Below are 20,878 nucleotides of genomic sequence, written 5' to 3'. Positions count from 1 at the left end.
TTTGCAGCCGTTTTAAATGATTTTTAAAAATTAGACATCAATATGAACATCTTAAAGAGTATAATTTTACTAAATTCTTTTAGTTCTGTGAACAAAAAATGATGATCATTGCACCAGACCCCTGAATGCGACCACAATTCTTGCAAGAGACTGACTGGGAAGGCGCAGGGTCTATGAAGAATGAACAAGACAGTACTCAGAGCATTAGCAGGCAAGGAGGCAATCAGGGGACCTGTGGGTAAACACACACACACCACTCCAACTGCTACATCCCCATTCTGGCAGGAAATAAGCTTCAAAAGCTTCATAAGCTTTTTACTTATGAAAATGTAAGCAACATTTGAAAAAAGAGAAACAAGCTCAGGGTAGACTTCCCAGTAATTGCCAGTTAGCTGAAGCCCAGCTTGGTGTCCCAGTAAGGCTGGTGGGGGCTGGGCACAAGGGAGGCTGTCAAAAGGGATCCTCTCTGCCCTCTGCAACAGATGTTTGAAAGAGGTCATTCTTTAATGACCTTAAAAAAAAAAATCAAACTATTGCTTCTAATCATGTGTTTTAAAATAGATTCATTGCATTCCTCCCTTTAATTTGCCCTCTCCTTTGTAACATACTGTCTCTGATTCATTTGTTCATGCCAGAAATAATCTATACTGTAACATGCTCCACCAGAAATAACCTATACTGTAACATGCTCCGAGTCCAAGCTAGGTGCTAGGACCGCTAAGTAGCTAAAAATCACACCTAGGACCTGCTCTGAGCTACATGCAGGCCAACTTCCTAGCTTACACACACACACACTAATCTGCTTCAGACATCTTAATCCACTGGAGAATCAGCCTTCTACCTCCTCTCAACCCAAAATATCCTTTAGATGCTTTTCACTCTCTCACATCCTCCCAGGACTCTTTGTAGACAAGCCCTATTTCACTCTTGTCCCTCTAATCACTGTGGTAACACCCAGTAGTGTAATTAGGACATCCAATTTATGTAGTTCCACTTGGGTACAGACTAATTTGGGAGAGTCAAGCACCTGTACCTCCTCCTCAACCCCAAAAACACAGTCCATATCTCAGAAACCGAGTATTTAAAGACATCTAATCAACAAAACAGTACAGCAGCTATTGGATAAGCCTCTCGACCCTGGCAGTCACCCACAGAGGAGAACGAGGTAAAAAGAACTAATATTTGTAAGGTGCAGATAGGTCAGTATTTAAACAGTCCTATGAGGCAGGCAGCTCTTGCCAAAATCATACAGTCACTGAATGATAAAAGCTGGATTTGAACACAGGGCTGTTTAACTCCCTAGTTCCTACCTGAGCTCCTCAGTGGCTTTCCCATGTGAAGAGCCCTCACACTCAACTGGTTCACAACTACCTTCACATACTTCCTGCCCTTTGGATAAGGCATTACCAGGAATGCTTTGCTATATATGCAAATAGTCATGGACCTTACTCTCCTTTTTAGCATGAAAGCTCTTAGAGTCAGCACGGGGGCCACATTCATCTCTAAGTTACTATTTAAGAGGGGTCTGATGGCTCAGTCAGTTAAGCTGCTGCCTTTGGCTCAGGTCATCATCCTGGGGTCCTGGGATGATTCCCGCACTGGGCTCCATGCTCAGCTGGGAACCTGCTTGTCCCTCTCCCTCTGCCTCTTCCCCTACTCATACTCTCCCATGTGTTATGACTCTCAAAATCTTAAAAAAAATGAAGGTGAAATAAAAGGATGTTTTCAAAAAAAAAAAGCAAATTTATTTAAAAGGCTCAATATAATTCTAGACACACAACACAGACTTCAAAGCTGTCATCTGACCAACAATCCCCATTCAGGGCTCCTTTCTCGGAACAGATTCCTTCTGTAAGAGAGCTCTTCACCTTCTAAGCCCCTTATAATTTCATTCACTTATTCAACAAATGCTTAATGAGCATTTACTACATGGTAGGCTCTTCTCTGAGCACTAAGGATATAACAATGAACAAAAGAGCATTCCTACCCTTATGGGGTCTAGATTCTAGTGGGAGAAATAGACAACTGAAATACATAGACCACATTATATAATGTGATGTTAAGCGCTTTTAAAAAGAACCCACAATAGTCTACAGTACCACTTCCTTAGTACACCTAGATGTACAATACTTACACATCGTTTTTTTACTAATTTACTCCCCCATCCTTATCCAAGTTCTGTTTAAAAAGTTAAAGGTCAAAGATTTGCCTGATGTGTGATCTGAAAATCAGATGGGGAAAAAAAAATGAAAGCATGTGCCTTACACTCCTATGTACACACTTTTCAAAGCCACAGATTTACATAAAAATTTGAAGATTTCTTTTCTTGATAGGACAGTTTGGGGAGAGATGGTACTCTTCTCCCAGAACTAAGTATCTCACTCAGCATGCAGGTGATGGGGACGCGACTGCCTACTCCTCTATCCCACTCCCTGCTCTCAAGGACATTTTTCTATTTTCTGGATATTCACACACGTGTGTTCTTTGCTATGGTTCTTAACTAGGGCTCCCTCCGCTTGGAGGGCTCCTCCCTCTTGCCCTGTCACCCACTAGGCCCTTTAGGTCTCAGCTCAGATGTCACTTACTCCACAATCACTCCTATAACCTACAATCCCATTAGCTGCCTCTGCTTTAAGCTCCCAGGCATCTGCATTTCTCTCAATACACACTGATCCTAAAGTGCACACTCAGTCCAAGCACTTGATCTGTGAGGACTGGGATGTACCCTCTCTGTTCACAGCTGTATTATTCTCTGCCTGGATAGAGCATAGTGCCTAGTACATAGATGCTCAATTAAGATTTGTTAAGTGGAATAGAAGGCATGCTAATTATATCCAAATATCTTTTCAATGTGGTAATATTTAGGCTCAAGTAGGTAGCAGTAATAGTGTATGACTCTGCAAGAATCCTTCTAAGATACAATTAGCTTAGATAACTGAAATCTTAGTTAATGGAGAATGTTCGGCGTTTAGCACACTCAGCTTTTATTTTTATTTTTATTTTTTTTTTTATTTTTATTTATTTGTGATAGTCACAGAGAGAGAGAGAGATGCAGAGACATAGGCGGAGGGAGAAGCAGGCTCCATGCACCGGGAGCCCGACGTGGGATTCGATCCCGGGTCTCCAGGATCGCGCCCTGGGCCAAAGGCAGGTGCCAAACCACTGCGCCACCCAGGGATCCCTTTTTTATTTATTTTTATTTTTTTAAATTTTTTATTTATTTATGATAGTCACAGAGAGAGAGAGAGATGCAGAGACATAGGCGGAGGGAGAACACTCAGCTTTTAGAGAGAGATGAAGATACAATTTATAAATACCTGCCTTTCAGACTAAAAGGACAGTCTCAGTATCTGCAAGTAACATACATTACTATTTGAAGTTCTCTTTCTGGGGCACCTGGGTGACCTAGTCAGTTAAGTTTATCTGCCTTTGGCTCAGGTCATGATCCTGGGGGCGGGGGGATCCAAAGGATTAAGGCTTACATCAGGCTCCCTTCTCAGTGGGGAGTCTATTTTTCTCCTTTTCCCTCTGCTTCTCCTTCGTTCATGTTCTCTTACTCTCTCTCAAGTTGTGTTTTTTAAAGCCCAGTATTTAAAATTCTCTTTCCACTGCTAGAGACAGATTGTAAAAACAAAACAAAAAACCTTTTAAGTTTTCAGTTATTTTGAAGAAAAGACCAAATAATCTGACTTGTGGTAAAGAACACGATCACCACCAGCACCCCCTCCCCTCCGGACAGACATCTCCAAGGTTTTCCCAATATGCAAAAAGACTCAACCAATGATTTATTCATTCTGTTTTTAATCCAGGGAAATTCCTAATCCCCCAAAAATGAAAGACAAGAAAATCAAGACTTCTATCAACAAGTGAACAGTCTGGTGAAGCTGACAGTGTGTGCCAAAAATAGCCAGCATAACCAGCACACTGGTTGAAGCTTCCCACAAGTTCATCTTTATGTTCCAGGGAAGGAGCTGCCTCAGGCTCTGTGGGAGAGGGTGACCAGCAGGTGTCTATATTTCACATGAGCTTCAGCTCAGACAGACTCAAGTCCCCAGCTCTTCCCCACATGAAATAATTCAGTACTGTCCCTGACCTCTATTCTACCCCCAAAATTATTCTTCCATTCAATTCTGCCTATCCTGAAAAAAAAAAAATATACACATCACCAGCTGTAGCTACTGAGCATGGATCAAGTGAGGTAAAAAAATTAATGTTTCGTCTTTTTTTTTTTTTTTATGATAGTCACAGAGAGAGAGAGAGAGAGAGAGGCAGAGACAGAGGCAGAGGGAGAAGCAGGCTCCATGCACCGGGAGCCTGACGTGGGACTCGATCCCGGGTCTCCAGGATCGCGCCCTGGGCCAAAGGCAGGCGCCAAACCGCTGCACCACCCAGGGATCCCAATGTTTCATCTTCTTGCAGAAATGATCCCTTTTGTTCATAATACATTTTAAAAAGAACACAATATATATGAAAGACTACAGTTTATATATTAACTAGCAGTATTCAACTGATTTGAAAAAAAACAATAAAAATCAAATGGTCTATAAATGAGATAGTGTGAGATGAAATAAAATGTTCATAAGATCAAATGATATGGGGGGGGGGTCAAAAAGGAAAATCAGAAGTTGATATTGCAAGATGACAGACCTGAGTTTAAGTGTGGCAGGAGACAAGAACAATGTTAGAATACTCCTGTTGAGGGGCGCCTGGGTGGCTCTGTCAGTCAAGAGACGGAGTCTTGATTTTGGCTCAGATCATGATCTCAGGGTCATGAGATCAAGCCAGGCTGTGGGCCCTGTGCTAGGCAGTGAGTCTCTTGAGATTCTCTCCTTCTACTCCTCCCTCCATTCACTTACTTGCTCTAATATCTTCCCCCAAAAAAATTTCTCCTGTTGATCAAATGCTTTACTTAGTACAATGGCATATTTCCATCTGACTGTACATGTTAAATGAAATGAGCCTCAGGATAGTCAAAAATGCCAGCTCTAGGGATCGCCTGGGTGGTACCAAGTGCTAGTCAGTTAAGTGCCAACTCTCCATTTCAACTCAAGTGGTGATCTCAGGGTTATGAGACTGAACCCCAGGCTGGGCCCCACCTTCAGTGTGGAATCTGCTTGAGACTCTCTCCTCACTCTGCCTCTCCTCCCTCTTCTCTGGAACAAATACATTAAAAAAAAAAAAAAAAGTGCAAGCTCTAGAACCGGAATACTTGGGCTTTAAATTCTGTCTCTGAAGAGCTGTGTGACCTTTTCAAGTTACTTCCAGGTATTTCCACTCAACTATGAAATAGGGACACCAATTATACCCATCAGAGTAAATGACTATTAGATTCATGCTGCACTTTAAAAAAATCTCTGTGCTCACCAAAGTACTATGTTCAGACCTAAATATCAGCAGTAGGATGAAAGAAAAGAAACATACTATACGTACCTCAGGCGCTATTGTGAAGAACAAATAAACTAAAACACATAAAACCCTAAGGGTGGTTCCTGGCCCATAGAGAAGTACTCAGCTGATGTCAGCTACATTCTCCTTGTATCCATGGTAAAGAGTATCTTAACATTCATTTTAAATTGTGCACAAGAACTACCAGGCATAAACAATGGATTATCTTGGTTTATTGATGTGGATTGGAAATTTGTTCTAAACCTACTGACTCACCTACCTATCTCCCTACCAATTAGTGTAAATTTTATTTGTGTTTTGGAGGGAACACTTAGGATCTATGTAAAACTTAAATATCATGCTTCAACAGCATTGCAAATCAAGTATCTAATGTGTTAACTATACAGACTGAGCAAATATTTCCTCAGAATTCAAAACGTTTGAATAGACGTATCTGATTATTGAATTCTGTACCCCAAAAGAAAAGCACTACTTGAATACCACCTGGAATACTTAATAAGACCACTGACTTCTATTTTGCTTTTGTAGCATGCCTTAAAAGCAATTACTATTCCATTACTGTTCACACAAGAGAAAATTTACCAGCTTGTAATTTAGAGGCAAGTGGAGTAGACAGAAAAAAGTGGAGTCACCCACTATAGTTTCCAAGAAGCAGGGGACAAGAGTCTAAATGTTTAAAAGACACACGTTCACTGCACCAAACAATCCAGGCATGTGCTCATGTCTATTCATGAGAAAGGATAATCAGTGAAAAGTAGGTTGGAGGACAGAATGATGGAAAAAGGCAACAGGAAGGGGCAGAAGAGAGAATGTTTTTTAAACCAAAATTGTTACTTCTGGCCCATTAAAATAGCAAAATCCAAACGAAAACTGGTCTTCACAGAAAACTCAAAAATTAGCCCTAACTCAAGTACTATACACCGGGGAGAATAAGGAAAATCTTTAGATTCAACACTAAGAAAACTGGTTGTAGTTTTATACACACAGTTTTAGAAAATTCTCACATTTTATCATGATTAACATGATTAATATGGTTTTAGATGGGGAGAAATAAAAAGGGCACATTTCAGGTAAAATAGTCATTTATGCTACATCTAAGAGATTCTTTTAGGTTTCTTCCCTTTGAAAAGATAATTGCCCTACACCAAGTAACGATATCCAAAGTAAAAGTAAAGGCAGATCTCTGGTCTCCTTTCAGGAAACAGAGGCAGAATTTCCTATGGGGGGGGGGGGGCAAATACTGTGAATTTGAATATCCTTTGGATTGTGGCTCCAATAAGCTGCATATAAAGACGGGAGCACACCGATGCTTCAGAAGAGGAAGAAAAAATTAAACCTCAATTCATCCACCTGCCCAGCATACAAATAGCTTAACTGCACCCAACAGAAAAATCGAAACAAAGGGCCTCTTGAGTTCACTGCTCGCCAGAAATGCATCTTCAAGATGCCTGCTCATTAACTGAGTCCTTTCAGGCACCCCCACTCCTTAAATGTCTCACAGTTGGCCTGTCTTCCCAGTCTTTCCTCATTAAATTTAAAAGTTAAAATTTTTAAAGTTTTTCTTCTTGCTCAGAAAGTACTGTTTTTTAACCTTTCGATTCAATTGATTTCCAAAGGTGAAAGCAACTTCACCTGAAAAGCATCAGCTTTAAACTCAGGAAACACAGGAAGGTTTTCTAGTAAACAACAGAAATCTGGTCAATAGTGTTATTAAAAATACGACTAGAGAGTGTGTCACATTTATCTGCAGTTGTGGCTTGTATTAAAGCAGCTTAAATCCTTCACAAATAAGCTTTTCTGGGCGGTTAAACAGATACGGTGCTGAGGCAGGCAGGATTACCTGTGATCTAGAGTGTAAAGCCCAATCCATGCCACAGGAAGAGGAGGAGATGCTGCTGGGACACTACAAACCTGAAAACCCCTTTCCATTGTCTCCAATGGACAGTCCAGTTTCTGGGGCTACCACTCCAACTGAGCTTCATTTGCGAGTGGATTTGGCTGTTAATGTAGCATTGTTCAGCACAAATATTTCTTTCCTGGCAGCACAGCTCAGTCGAGACAGGAGGCTGAAAATCAGTTAGCTGTATGTAAGAAGAAAGCAGCTCTCCAGTTACCAGAGAGGAATAATTGAACACAGATTGCCTGTTGCGCCTTTAATTTAATTTGGAGACCTTTCATCTTTTCATTTCCTTCATTTGCAGCCAATGCTTAGTGAGCTAATTTGTACCTGGTTCATTTTCCTCCTTTTATCTTATCTACATTAACATCAACCATGGAAATTAGAAGCACTATGAATAAAAGATGAAGCCTGACTTGGGACATTCTCTCCTTAAGTACTGTGAATTAGTTAAAAACTAATTTGTGTGTATGCACAATATGGAAGGACTAAGATCTCTATGCCTCACCTCTACAGTATCCTTTATCAGCATCTTCCCTCTCCCCAAGGGGCTGCAGTTTTCAGATGTTTTATCTAGTCTTACCTGTTCTCAGAATGCAATGTCTAGACTATAATCCAGATGGAATCTGTAACTGGTATAAGGTAGCCCATCCCATTACTGCACAAAACCAAGGATCCACAGATCCCACTAACTTGACTTTTTTAGAGAGTTCAATACTGCTTGCCTTACAAGGAAAAGAATGTGTTGCAAAAAGGAAAACTGAATGTATCAACAGATATGTATGGTGAGCAGATGCCCACTGTCCAAAAACACTGTGTGGGGGAGGATGAGAGATGGTGGAGAAAGGGACTAATCTTGAAATTACTGCCTGGGAGTGGCCTCTAGAAGCTATATAATTTATTTTTATTTTTTATTTTTTGGAAGCTATATAATTTAAATTCCAAGTGTATCATGGGTATGACGTTTTTCAAACAGTCCTTCTGTTGAATATGTTGTACCACTTGGCAACCTCTCTGTTAGAAAGAGTTACACATGCTCTTAAAATAAGATTTTTTTTCTTACTTCCCACTGTACAAAATTTTAGTGTCTTGTAAGTTTTGCATGTTTTTCCCTTTATAGTTTCCTCTGGGCCAATACTATTTTTTTCTCCTCATCCTCTCCTCCTATAAAGTTGGGCTTTAAATTTTGTCTCCTTTCTCTCTTTTTCCAATGAAAAAAATCTACTGGATTTCTTTTTTGCTGCTTAGTATCCCCCACCAATAAGCTATCCTTTCAGTTTGGGAAGCATCAAAGACTGTGCTCAATTGTTTCACACTGCTTCTAATGCCAGCTCTTCTACTCCTATAACCCTTCATACCAATGGGCTAGATGGAAACTGGAGATAAACCGAAAAATTACTCCCTTTTCACAGCCCAACCCCCTAAAAAGTTGATGTGTGTTACTTGTATAAGACCACACGTTTTTACAGGTAAGGCAACTTCCAAATTGTAAGGGGGAAAAGACCGCAGTTTAAAATTATCGTGTACTGAAATGTAAAAGTATGCTCTGGAATACAAACCACTGTATCTTCTGGGGAAAGGGTATGTAAGTAGGATCAAAATTAAAGCCCAACTTAAGAAAAAAAAAATCAGATTATATCTCTAATCTTGGTTACAATAAAGACTACCCCCTACAATGTCAAGCTTATCTATTTATTCTGAAGGAACAAGGAAAGCAAGCCCTACTTTGAAAAAAAAAAAAAAGACAAGAAGCAATTACTGGCCCTTTTATTCTTGAAGGAGAGGATGATTAGAAACAAAGGTGGCAACAGTCCTTAAAAAATAGGTTCTTAGTAGCCACCTAGGCAGAAAAATTAAACCAAAAGGGTACAAAGTCCCTCTGTCTCCAGGTGAAGAAAGCCAAATAGAGATTAGGATAAAGTTGAGGGGCATTTATGTTTACCAAATACACAGATTGTCCCACTTACTTGGTGGAGTGGAGGGTGTGATGGAGTCTCAGAAGCAGGAGGCCAAGGAATTGGGGGATAGTGGAAAGGAAGAGTCCCACGAAGGGTCAAAGAATCCAAGGTTTTGGGTTTTTTCCCCACATACCTTTGTGTGTATACGGAAGAAAAGTGAACACCATGCAATAAGGACTCCCAGAACACACGCAGATTGCAAAACACCAGCCTCAAGAAGAACACCTGTCCTAACCCCCGGCCGGCTCTGTGCATGAGTGGCCTTGCAAGGGAAAAGAGCCATTTTAGCGACAGGGGACGGCTCCGCACCCAGGACCTCCCAGTGAGTACCAGGAAGCAATGGGGCGCAATGGGGAGGTGCAAGAGCGGCCCGGCGAACTCGCCAGAGAGAGGCCTTGGAGAAAGGTTGGAAAAAAAAGAAGAATGAGGCTGTTGGCCTGATAATTCGGGAGAGACAGAATCCCAGGGCCTCGGAGTCTCAACTCCTTTCCCATAGGTTTTCCTTGAAAAAGAGGCAAACTTGAGAATCAGAAAGGACTTTTGTGGGGTGCAAGAAGAGAGAGAAGTTGGACCCACATACACGCCAAGGAGAAGTGCCTGTTTTCACTAACAAGTGCCAGTGGACTGTAGACAGAAGTTTGTCTCTGGGCTGGTTTTCGGCCACCATCGCCACCTCTTCGCTGTACGGTTCTTGATTCGGGGGCGCACCAAGTCCGCCGGCCCTGAGCTGGGTCCCCCGCGCACTCGCCCCGCCCTCCCCGCTCCATCCCGAGCCCCCAGCGCCTCGGGCCTGCACTTGCCCCGCTTCACCTGGGCCGCGCCGTCGGAGCCCCGGCCCCACTGCCTCCCCGCGCCCACTCCGCACCCCCGCATGGCCAGCGTTCACGCGCCACGGCCCCAGGAGGCTGCGGGCTGCCCGTGCGCAGCGCTCCACCCGCCTCCCGATCGGGGGTACGGACAGGGGCCCTTCCCCTCCCCGACCCCAGGGGCGGGCCGGGCGCTACCTCCTGGAACAGCTCCAGGCTGTAGGTGTTGTCGTCGTCGGCGAAGAAGAGCACCCCGGGCTGCGCGCGCTGGTGCTGGTGCCTCTGGCGCAGCCAGGCGAGCCCGGCGTTGCGCTGCTCGGTGGCGCGCGGCAGCCCGGGCCTCTTGTAGCGCCGCGGTGTGGGCACGTGCAGGTGCGTGCAGGGCAGCCCGGCCCGCGCCAGGAAGCGGCTCACCAGCTCGCTGCGCGCCGCCGCGTCCTCCACCAGGATCCAGTGCAGCTGCGCCACCTGGCGGAAGGTGTTGGCCAGGCGGGTCAGCTCGGCTTTCTGCACCGGGCGGCTGTAGGTGGGCGTGATGGCATAGATGGTGGGCAGCGGCGGCTCCGGCCGGGGCCGCGCGTGTGGCCGCGACTCGTTGCGCCTCTCCCAGCCGCGCCCGGGCCCGCTGTCGGGGCCGCCCCTGCGGAGCGGGAGTCGGGCGCCCCCGCGGCCCACCGCGTAGGGAGAAAAGTCAGGGCGCGGGGTGAGCGGGGGCGCTGGCCGGCGCGTGTCCACGTCGAGCATGATGATGACGATTAGGATCCAGGGCAGGAGGATGAAGAAGCGGCTGAGCAGCACGGACTTCATGGTGCGCCTTCCGCGGGGGCGAGATGGAGGCCCCCGGCGCTCAGTTCGGACGGCGGCGGCGCCCGCGCTCAGGAAGCCGCGGCGGGCGCGCTCTCCATGGGGCCGGGGCGCTGCGGGGGCCGGGGGCCGCGGGGCTCAGCCCCGGCGCGGGAGGGCGGCGCAGAGCCGAGGAGTAGGGCTACGGGGCTGCAGGCGGCGGCCCCCAGTCCCGGCGAGTCCAGCGGCGGCCGCGGGCCCCGAGTTGTGCCGAGCGCCCGGGGAGCGGCGGCCCCCAGCGGCTCCGGGCCGAGAGTGGGCGCCGAGGGCCGGCCCGGGGCTGCTCGCTCCTCCCGCCCCGCGGCGCTGCGGGCGAAGGGACCCCAGCCGCGGCTCCCGGGCCGCTCCCTGGGGCACCTTCGAGGGCGGCGGCGCGAGGGCTCTCCTGGGTCGCCCCGGCCGGGCTGGCGAGGGCCGAGAGGGGGCGCGGGAGGTGAGCCCCGGCCGCGCGAGCGCGCCGCAGCGGAAGCCTGCACGCCCGTCCTTCCCTCTCCTCTTCTCGGAGCCTCTCCCGGCTCGGCAGCAAGATCCCAAAGCAAGGAAAGAAAGAAAAAGCGGAGGGGGCGGGGGGGCGGGGGGCCGCAGACTCCAGCGTCCTCCCGGCCCTCCTGTGGGAAGGCAGCAGCGCTGCTACTGGCGGAGAGGGGCTGCGAGGGGGAGGTCGCGAGGGGGGCCCGGCTCTCCGCGGGGTGTGCCGCTGACGGCCCCGAGAGCCAGCTCTGGAGGCGGCTGCTGCACCGCGGCGGGGGGGGGGGGCGGGGAGGGTCCCCGGGGGCCGCACGACCTGCGCGAAGGGCTGGAGGGATGCGCGTTCGCCGCTCTCCGCGCGCCCTGAGCTTTCTGAAATACGGCAAGGTCTTGAGAGATCAGCTAGGAAACCCCACTCACGTGCGGGAAAACTCGGGAGACCTAGGGTGGGGAGTGAGGGGAGGGAGGCGGGGAGGGGAAAGGATCTGCCCGGGCCCCCACCTGCAGGGCGGGTGCGCCCGGGTGTGTACCCAACGGCGGCAGCCGAGAGCTGGACTAGCAGAAAGGCAGAGACCTACAGAAGCCCTGGGAGGCGGAGAGGTGCCACGCAGAGGTGTTCGGCACGTGAGATGGCCCATCCCAAAGAATCCATCCAAACGGTTGCTTTGCTGCCTGCCAGCAGGGAGATCGCGGGGCGCGCGGGGGGGGCGGTTCCTAAAACTCCAGCTGAGTATGTTTAACTTATTTTTCCTTCAGTAATTCGGACTCCCATTTCCCCTATGGTTCGCTGTCGTCAGAATTACTCAGTTTGATCCTCCCGACGATCCTCTTAGAGAGGCCTGAAAAGTAGAATCACCTTCATTTCATGGATGAGGAACCGGAGACTCGGTTTAATTTCCCCGAGGTCAGAGGCAAGCGGCCAACTGGAAATGGAACGTGGGTCCCCGGAGTCCAGCCCGTGGCCTCCTCGCTGCGCGGCCTGAGGACGTCGCTCTGGACGCAGCCCGACCGGGAGGGGTTGGCTCTCCTACTTGAAGACATCGTGCAATCAAAATCTAACAGAGCCTACGAAGACGTAATGGAACCATGACAGTGCCTGGAAGACAAGGAGTAAACAATTGGTGCTCAGTTAGGACCTTTTCTATTGGGCGGACCTACTAGCCAGGTCCCTGGTGTCTATAATGTACGGGAAAGAAAGAAGAGGGGCCACGCTTCATAGTCACGTCGCAGGGAGGTGCTTGCAAAGAGAGCTGGAAGGCCTTGCCCCTCGCCAGCCCATGATAAGTAATTTCTGAGCTCATCTTCTCTCGATTGTTTGTCTTGCTCGGTCTTGTTCACAACTAAATCCCTCCGTGCATTTTGTATGAGGGCGCGCTGGACAGCTCTAGGGAGGCTACTGCACCCCGCCCCCTCCAGCCTTTTTGGGAGTCCAGCCTCACAGCCCCACCTCTGCTGCTCCTGCTATCATCCGGGACTGGGGCGCTTGTGGATTTCCCTAACTTCCGGCTCAGAGTCTGAAACCCGAGGGTGAGATTTATGGAGTCAACATGCACTCCCTTCTCCACCGCCCCCCACCGCAAGGGCTCGCCTTCTGTCTGGACCTCCCGGTATCAGCCACAACTCCCACTATAAACGTGGCAGGTTAGCGGCACCCTAACATAGGGAACAATCCATTAGACGCCTTCCCTTATTCTCGGCTAACCTAATGGTCCTCTGAGTATAACGCAGCCTCCGGAAAATGTGTCATGATCAGACCTGGGGGTGGACCGCCTGAAACCAATGTCAGTATTTTGGGGGCGGGTAGGTGGGGGAGAGAGCCTAGTAAAAACTTCTCTTAAATACTAGAAAGCAGCACACACACCTGACAACCCTTGCAAAGATACTGAAGTCTTGCTCTTTCTGCTGGAATTTTTCATGTAGTTGAAGAGAAATGCCTTGTGTATGAGCTGGAGTGAAGCTCAAGCAGTTACTGAATTGTATTTTAAAATTTCACTAATCTTTGTTAGCTGGGAATTCTTGGTTATTCTTACTATTCCGTAAAAACCCATTCCTCATTGCTTCTCCAGCAACCAGGGCCATTCACAGATGAGACACGTTCAAAATCAATCAAATATTGGAATTGGAAATTTTAACTGGTGCTCGGAATTCACAGGTGTCATACAACACAATGCTTAACTAGCAGGGTCACTTCAAGGAGGTCATGTCATCTTCTCTGTTATCCTTCCTCAGCATTTGCATCCAGGTATACCTCATTCAATCATCTGTTGGGGGCATCATGGTTCATGGAGTCAGCCAGACCTTGGTTTGATTTCCAGCTGGGCCACTTGAGCAACTTTTACAGTCAGTGAGTCTTTCAGTTTCCTCACCTGGAAAAGGGAGTTACATACTCCATGGAAATCTTGTAAGGATTAAGTAGGATAAGTTAGGTAAAGTATTTTGCAGAGGAGCTGTTATTATGCAGACAATGAATGGTATTTAAATGCAAGTAACACTTGTTCAAAAGAAGATCTTAACCTGGGAGATCTTGCAGAATCATCATCACACAGGAAAAAAATGAGATCCATTCTAAAGGAACTGACAATGTCTTTAAATAGGGCCTCCTCCTGTCTGGAAGGTGTTGGTAGTCTTCTCCCAGCAGGGGTGAGGTGGGAGGAATAAAGAAATATTTACCAAATACAAGGTGCAGTTTATCATGCAATAAGGATAACATGATTCCAAGTGACAATGATTTCAAGTGACTGAATATGCCATATTGTTTTACATTCATTGATTCAAAAATGTTTACCCACATCTTTCATAGTCAAATCTGAGTCAAGATAAAGACGCAAAATTACTAAGAATGTCCATTTGAAGCATAAAACCAGGGCAATACACTTTTAAGCGCAAAAATTTATCATGCTTTTAAAATATGTAGAGAGTTTATCAGGTAGTAGAATGGAAACAACTCTTCTTAGTGGAACCTTGAAGAAAATGCCATTTTTATGAAGCATAATCACTGGGTAGCTGTAGTGCTTTTTCATATAGTCTATGATATTTTTACATAAAAAAATTTAAACTTGATCTGTGGCTGATAATGAAGGTTGGTAGAAGTCACTAGAGTAATTAAAATAATTACCTAACTTCTGAGCTTCTGTACATCCTCTCAGTGTTTATTTTCATTTAATCTCTCTAATTATTTGTGTAACAAAGTGAGCATTGCTTCATCTGTACTAATGAAGCCTTAGATTGCTGGCATCAGCCGCAGCATTTCATCAGCATTCAGTTGTTGTTCTCAGATAAACAAAGGTAAAAACAAAAAACAAAAAAACAAAACCATCTGGAGACTTAACAAAAACATATCATATAATCACTAAACATTTACATTTTGCCTTGATGAGTAATATGCAACTGTGACTTCTGTAGCAAAAAGATTGCAGTCCGATTAGTGCACTGCATACAACTGATCCGATTTGACATTTGAGCCTGGGGTTCTGCTATTGTGACTAAATCAACCTTCAAATGAGCATCTGGGGACATCCTAAGTATGCTTAGTCAAGTAAGAAAGAGATCAAGGAAAAAGAATCTATACGCAATTAAGTGTTTGTAAATAGCTATATCATGATATGGACATGCAGATCGGGTAAAGAGAATCAGAACTAATTCATATGCAAGTAATAATGTATTGTGAATGTATTGATAATCAATACCCACATTTAGGTGAACATAACTTTCTGTTAAAATATCAGTTATGTGAAAGAGCGACATCCAAAATAAATAATTCTAATAGCCCCAAAGTCCAGAGATACATGACAGTTTCATTGATAACTGTCAGAAAAATGACATCCAAACCACAAATTAAATGGCTCATTTGGTTTATTTTCTTGCATCTGGATCCTCTACAAATACCACAATTGGTCGAGAATTGTTCTAAATTATAATGCTTCCTTAAAATTTTAGACACTTGCAGCTATTATGTACAAAATGTGATGTGAGAAGTAATTTGTTGAGTAAAATCCCATTTTCATTTGACAGGTTGGGATCAAGGTTATTCAGTAAAAGTGGTTTTCTAGAAAAGTAGAAATTGGCAGTTCATCCTAACAATTTCATTGAAAAATAATTCCATTCAGTTTGAATAATAGCTGAAGATAAAACATGCCCATGTTCCTCCTTTTCCCTTTATTAATGAATTAGGGTACACAAAAACCCAATAAAGCATAGATAAGGATATACTAGCACCCTTTATATCTTTTCCCTCACTATCTTAAAAATTGGCATTTACATTAAAATGATTATTTGTTAGCAATAGAATTTTACTGTAAAACTACACAACCTACCTTTCACGGTTGTTACAAGAATCAAAGGAGATAATGTAGATTAAAGTATTTTAAACACTATAGTTAATACATGTACAACAGAAGTGACTGGGCATGAGCTGATAATTGAAGCTACGAGATTACACACGGGGTTCCTTATATTACTGGGCCAATTTTTACATGTTTCAGAATTTGTATTATAGAAAGTTAAAATACATAAAACAGATTATTTTTGCTTGCCAAGATAATACTGATGCCACAGTCCAGAAGCTGAGTTGGTAGAGTTCCGTAACTCATTGAATCAGTCTCTTGGCCTTGAAAATAGGTCAGTTCAGTTAAATGGTTTCATCCTATTTTAGGGGTCAGTGGTGTGTGTGGAAGGGGGAGGGCATCTAAATTGGGCCTTAGATTGTATGAGTAGCAGGCATTTAATGAGAGGCCTTTCTATAGAAACAGAAGAAAAACAAAAGTAATGATTAAAATAAACCATAAGTTTGAGTACTCTAAGTACTCAGTTTTTGAGTCCAGAGGGCTCAAAAGTCAAGATTTTTAGATGTTGGGCTTGAAGCAGATTTAGATGGTAGAATGAGGACAAGCATTGGCAATCCAATTGATTGATTGATTTAATTTTTTTATTTTTGGTTTGTTTGAATATCTCTAGTGATGGCATCAGATGTTAGAGTGAACTTTCTGAGTGACTTACATAGGAGCAGGCATGAAAGTTATCCATATGTGATCTGTTGTGGTGATATCTTTGAAACTGATATCAAGTCAGTCAGCTTCAGCTTGCAAGGCTTCAATAAAAGGGCAGTTTTGGTTTTTAGTGATGCCAAGTCAGGAGGGTGGGAAAGAAATTGGAAACAAGAATTAACAAAGGGGACAAAACAGTAGGAGCCAGTTTATAAAGAAGAAAACATTTAAAATCCATGAACATGGCAGTGTTCAACAACACATAAGAGTATGTTGTACTTTATACTGAAACAGAATTTCCTTCCTAAAATTACCCCCATTTTTATTAAAGATAATCAAAGAAGACTAATTTGTTTGTAAAACAAGTTGACTCCCATCAAGTTTGGTTTGATTATTTATGTAAGTACAACAAGAATAGTAAATTATCATATAGGCTCTTTTTAAGTCTACTTTGCTGGAACTTTAATAAAAAATCTTGGATTGGATGTTAAAAGTTTAGAGAGGTTGGGGCGCCTGGATGGCACAGTTAGTTAGGTGGCCGACTCTTGTTTTTGGCTCAGGTTGTGATTTCAGGGTCATGAGATCAAGCCCTGCATGGGGCTGTTGTATTCAGTGCTAAGTCTGCTTGGATCCTCTCTCCCTCTCCCTTTATCCCTCTTCTCTCGCTCTCTCTCTGTCTGTCTGTCTCTCTCTTTCTATCTCTCTCAAAAATAAATAAATAAATCTTTGAAAATAAAATGAAATAAAATAAAAGCCTATAGAGGTTAATAAGCCAAGTCAGGAACTTGCCACCAGACTTTGCCTGAAATACCCATAGATTTCTAAAAATTCTTTTTTTTTTTAATTTATTTAAGCAATTTCTACATCCAAAATGGGGTTTGAACCCATGACCCTAAGATCAAGAGCTGTATGCTCTGCCGACTGAGCCAGCCAAGTGCCCCAGATTTTTAGAAATTCTTATTTACTTTACTGTTTTGATTTTTTTAAAAAGATTTTATTTATTTATTCATGAGAGACACAGGGAGAGAGAGGCAGAAACACAGTCAGAGGGAGAAGCAGCGTGCCCAATGTGGGACTCGATCCCAGACCCTGGGATCATGCTCTGAGCCAAAGGCAGAGGCTCAACCGCTGAGCCACCCAGACGTCCCAAGTGGTTTGATTTTAAAGTTACTGAAACCTGTATTCCAGGGTATTTGTCCAAGTCTTTTCCTCGAATCTCTTTGAAGCACTTTTGATTGCAGTTGATTGCCAAAGCTTTCAGAGAGGCATCAGAGTAAAAAATAACTATCTGTGAATGACAAAAGACACAAAAATAGCCATGATTAATTATCTGGTGAGAGTTCATTGTGATGTAATTTACAAGGAAATTTGATTATTTCTGTGGCATTTAACATTTTAAGATAATAATTGGAATTATGATTGTTTATATGGATATTAAGGACATGGACAAATTTTTATGAATTTTATACAATCTTTAAAATACTTCTATCAGTAGCACATACTCATACAAATGTAACCTAAAGAAGGCTAAACAGCATGTCTATTTAACTATGTTTCCCATGTAATTTAACATGTCAAATAAGCCTAATTAGTTTCACATCTTTCTTTTTATAAGGCAAGGGAACAAATCTTTTGAAATTTTTCCAGGGACCTTTTAGGAAATTCCAAAGTTAGTTTGAGATCACAAACACTTTATTCAGAATTTGATTTTGGGAAGTTTGTCTAAAATGTTAAAAAGTTTGAACACTTGATTAAGCAGATCAGAGATCACTATGAAAAGTATCAAGTTATCCACCTAACCAAAGTGACAATAAAAGATTTTAAAGACAAATACAGGAAGTAAAATACTTAAGAAAAATAAAACCTTAGCTTTTAAATATTGAGAAGACTCAGTTTTATAATCAAAGGCCAAATAAAGCTAACATGAAGCACAGGAAGTTCTTTTAATAAGACCCACAATCTTTTTCCTAGGCAGATTACTCAAAAGGTAAATTAAAACCTTTTATATAATCTCTTAACCTAGGACTGATAATCTAAGAAACGTTGTCATTTTAACAGAAAAAGAAATCAAACACTGTTTTTGTATCAGTATATTATTGAGCTCATTTTAAAAACATAAATACATTTAATCTTAGCTTTGACTTTGGAACATACAAATATATTTCCCCATAAACCTTCTGCAACTTTCTATAATCACTTAAGTTCTGTCCTACTTTTTCCACTTCTCAATTCTTGAACAACAGTCATTTCATTTTAGGACAAAATTAGTCTCTTTTTCCCTTAATGAAAACATGTCTTTCATACATTTTTTTAAATAAAAAATGCATCCCACTTTCCTTGCAAACATTGCATACAGAATTGTCTCTTCACTCTTAAGGTTTCTAGTACTTTCATTTACATATATAGATTGCTTGTCATAGACTGGCATTCTGTGGCAAACTAGCAAATTTTATGAATATACAATTTCACAATTTATAGATACCTATTTTTTCATAGTACTGTTTTCTAGTGTGATCAAAAAAAGAACATCTTTATTAGATTCAAATATCTTCTGTTTTTATAAAACTTAAGGAGTCAAAAATAGATGAACTTGGGGTACCTGGGTGGTTCAGTTGGTTCGACATCTACCTTTGGCTCAGGTCATGATACCAGGGTCATGAGATCAAGCCCTGTGTTGCACTCTTTGTTCAGCAGGGAGCCTGCTTTTCCCTCTGTCTCTCCCCACCCATGCCCTCCACCCCCTGCGTGTGCTCTCTCTCGCGCTCTCTCTCTCTCAAATAAATAAATAAAATCTTTTAAAAATAGATAAATATATGTTTAGCACTCATGTTTCAGTATTTTATCTTATTTGGAAAGGATCTAGATATTCAATGAATATTCATCATTTAACTTAACTTAGTATAACTTTAAGGTTTCAAGATACCAAAAGATTTTAGAATCTATTTTTATGCAGATATGTTTTACAAAACATAATCATTATTGAAAATGTTTGTTTATAAACTCTTATCCCAATTCCATCCAGTTAATTCACTTATTTTTCATTTCACTTAATTATTCACCTTAATTATTCTTGAATTATTCATCAAAATTTCACGAGATATTAAACAATGCTATCCATCACCTTAAGTTATTTTTCTTGTAGACAAATCAGGAAAATGTTTTTCAAAGATCACAGAAGCAAAGAACCTAAAAGTTAAAACACATTGTTGTCTCTAACTCTTTTTTTCCTGTCATGCTTGACATACATTAATCAGCTTATCTTTTACTGTATGTTTTGTTCTTAGGTTGAAATTATACATTTACAATCTTAAAAACATCTAATAGAGATAATATAAGCTTACCTGACTAGTAAGCCCAGGCAGAAGAATTTGTATGCCTGTACTATATTTAATGTTGATAAACCTGAAGACATGTCTGTTTTTATTAAGCCAACAAGCTTAAACAAGCTTTTATTTACTGAAGATTATCCCAGATCATGTGGAATTGTAAGACACTGGGTCTAGTTTCTATATTTCTGAGAGTTTTATGAACACTTAATTTTTAAATGAAATGCTTATTTTATATTAATACAGGGCTTATTTTTCTTATAGTGGGTTTTTTTTTTAAAGACTTTATGTATTGGGGCAACCCTGGTGGCTCAGAGGTTTAGCGCCGCCTTCAGTCCAGGGGCTGATCCTGGAGACCCGGAATCGAGTCCCACGTCGGGCTCCCTGCATGTGTCTCTCAGGAATAAATAGGTAAAATCTTAAAAAAAAAAAAAAAAAAAAAGATTTTATTTATTTCATGAGAGACACAGAGAAAGAGAGAGGCAGAGACACAGGCAGAGGGAGAAGCAGCCTCCATGCAGGGAGCCCGACGCGGGACTCGGTCCTAGAACTCCCAGGATCAGCCCCTGGACTAAAGGCGGTGCTAAACCGCTGAGCCACCAGGGCTGCCCAGTGTTTATTTTTCTTAAGCCAATTAAACAGAGCTCTTTTACAAATTAATTTTGCCAATATCATCTGGAGGCAGAAAAAAATCACATGTACATAACATATGCAGACATAAACATACAGACAGTTGCAAAAAGAGATCCTATAGTTTTAATTTTAAATTTTAACCATGAGTTGGGTATAAACACAGAAACACATAATTTGCTAATTTATATAAGAGCTAATTCTCACCTTTACCTTATTAATTTTTTTCTTTCAACTCTGATCTTCTTATAGATAACAATAGTACATTTAAGATGAGAGATCTCTAAAAAACCCTTTTAGATATAAAAGTACAAGTCTTCCAAAGTATATCTGTTTCAATGTGACAATATAAACCAGGAAGCCTTTTAATAGCTTTAAACCACTAGGCCGTTTAATGGATTAATGATGGTATCAAAAGGCATCCCTAAAGAGGCTGCAAAAGATGCAGCCCTCTCAAGACCCAGAGCCACTCCCAAAGACACCAAAAGAAAGAAGAGTTAGACAATCCCCTCTAAGAACCAGTAACTGTTGGTAAGATGCTAGCTGAAATGATGTGCAATCC

At 42.9% G+C, this 20,878-nt stretch overlaps 1 protein-coding gene across 1 annotated transcript in view; it reads right to left on the bottom strand.

The window, feature by feature from the left end:
- B3GAT2 (beta-1,3-glucuronyltransferase 2) overlaps positions 1-10,978 on the bottom strand; it is a 78,331-nt gene extending 67,353 nt beyond the window's left edge. Inside the window, exon 1 of the mRNA XM_041743098.1 lies at positions 10,266-10,978. Coding sequence (XP_041599032.1) covers positions 10,266-10,874 — 609 coding nt within the window. The 5' untranslated portion in view covers positions 10,875-10,978. The remainder of the gene's footprint in view (positions 1-10,265) is intronic.
- Positions 10,979-20,878: the final 9,900 nt, after the last annotated feature.

Source organism: Vulpes lagopus, chromosome 1, assembly GCF_018345385.1.
Source record: "Vulpes lagopus strain Blue_001 chromosome 1, ASM1834538v1, whole genome shotgun sequence".
In the NCBI taxonomy this organism is placed as follows: domain Eukaryota; kingdom Metazoa; phylum Chordata; class Mammalia; order Carnivora; family Canidae; genus Vulpes; species Vulpes lagopus.
The sequence above is the reverse complement of the archived record's forward strand: the minus strand, read 5'-3'. Positions and strand labels throughout refer to the sequence as shown.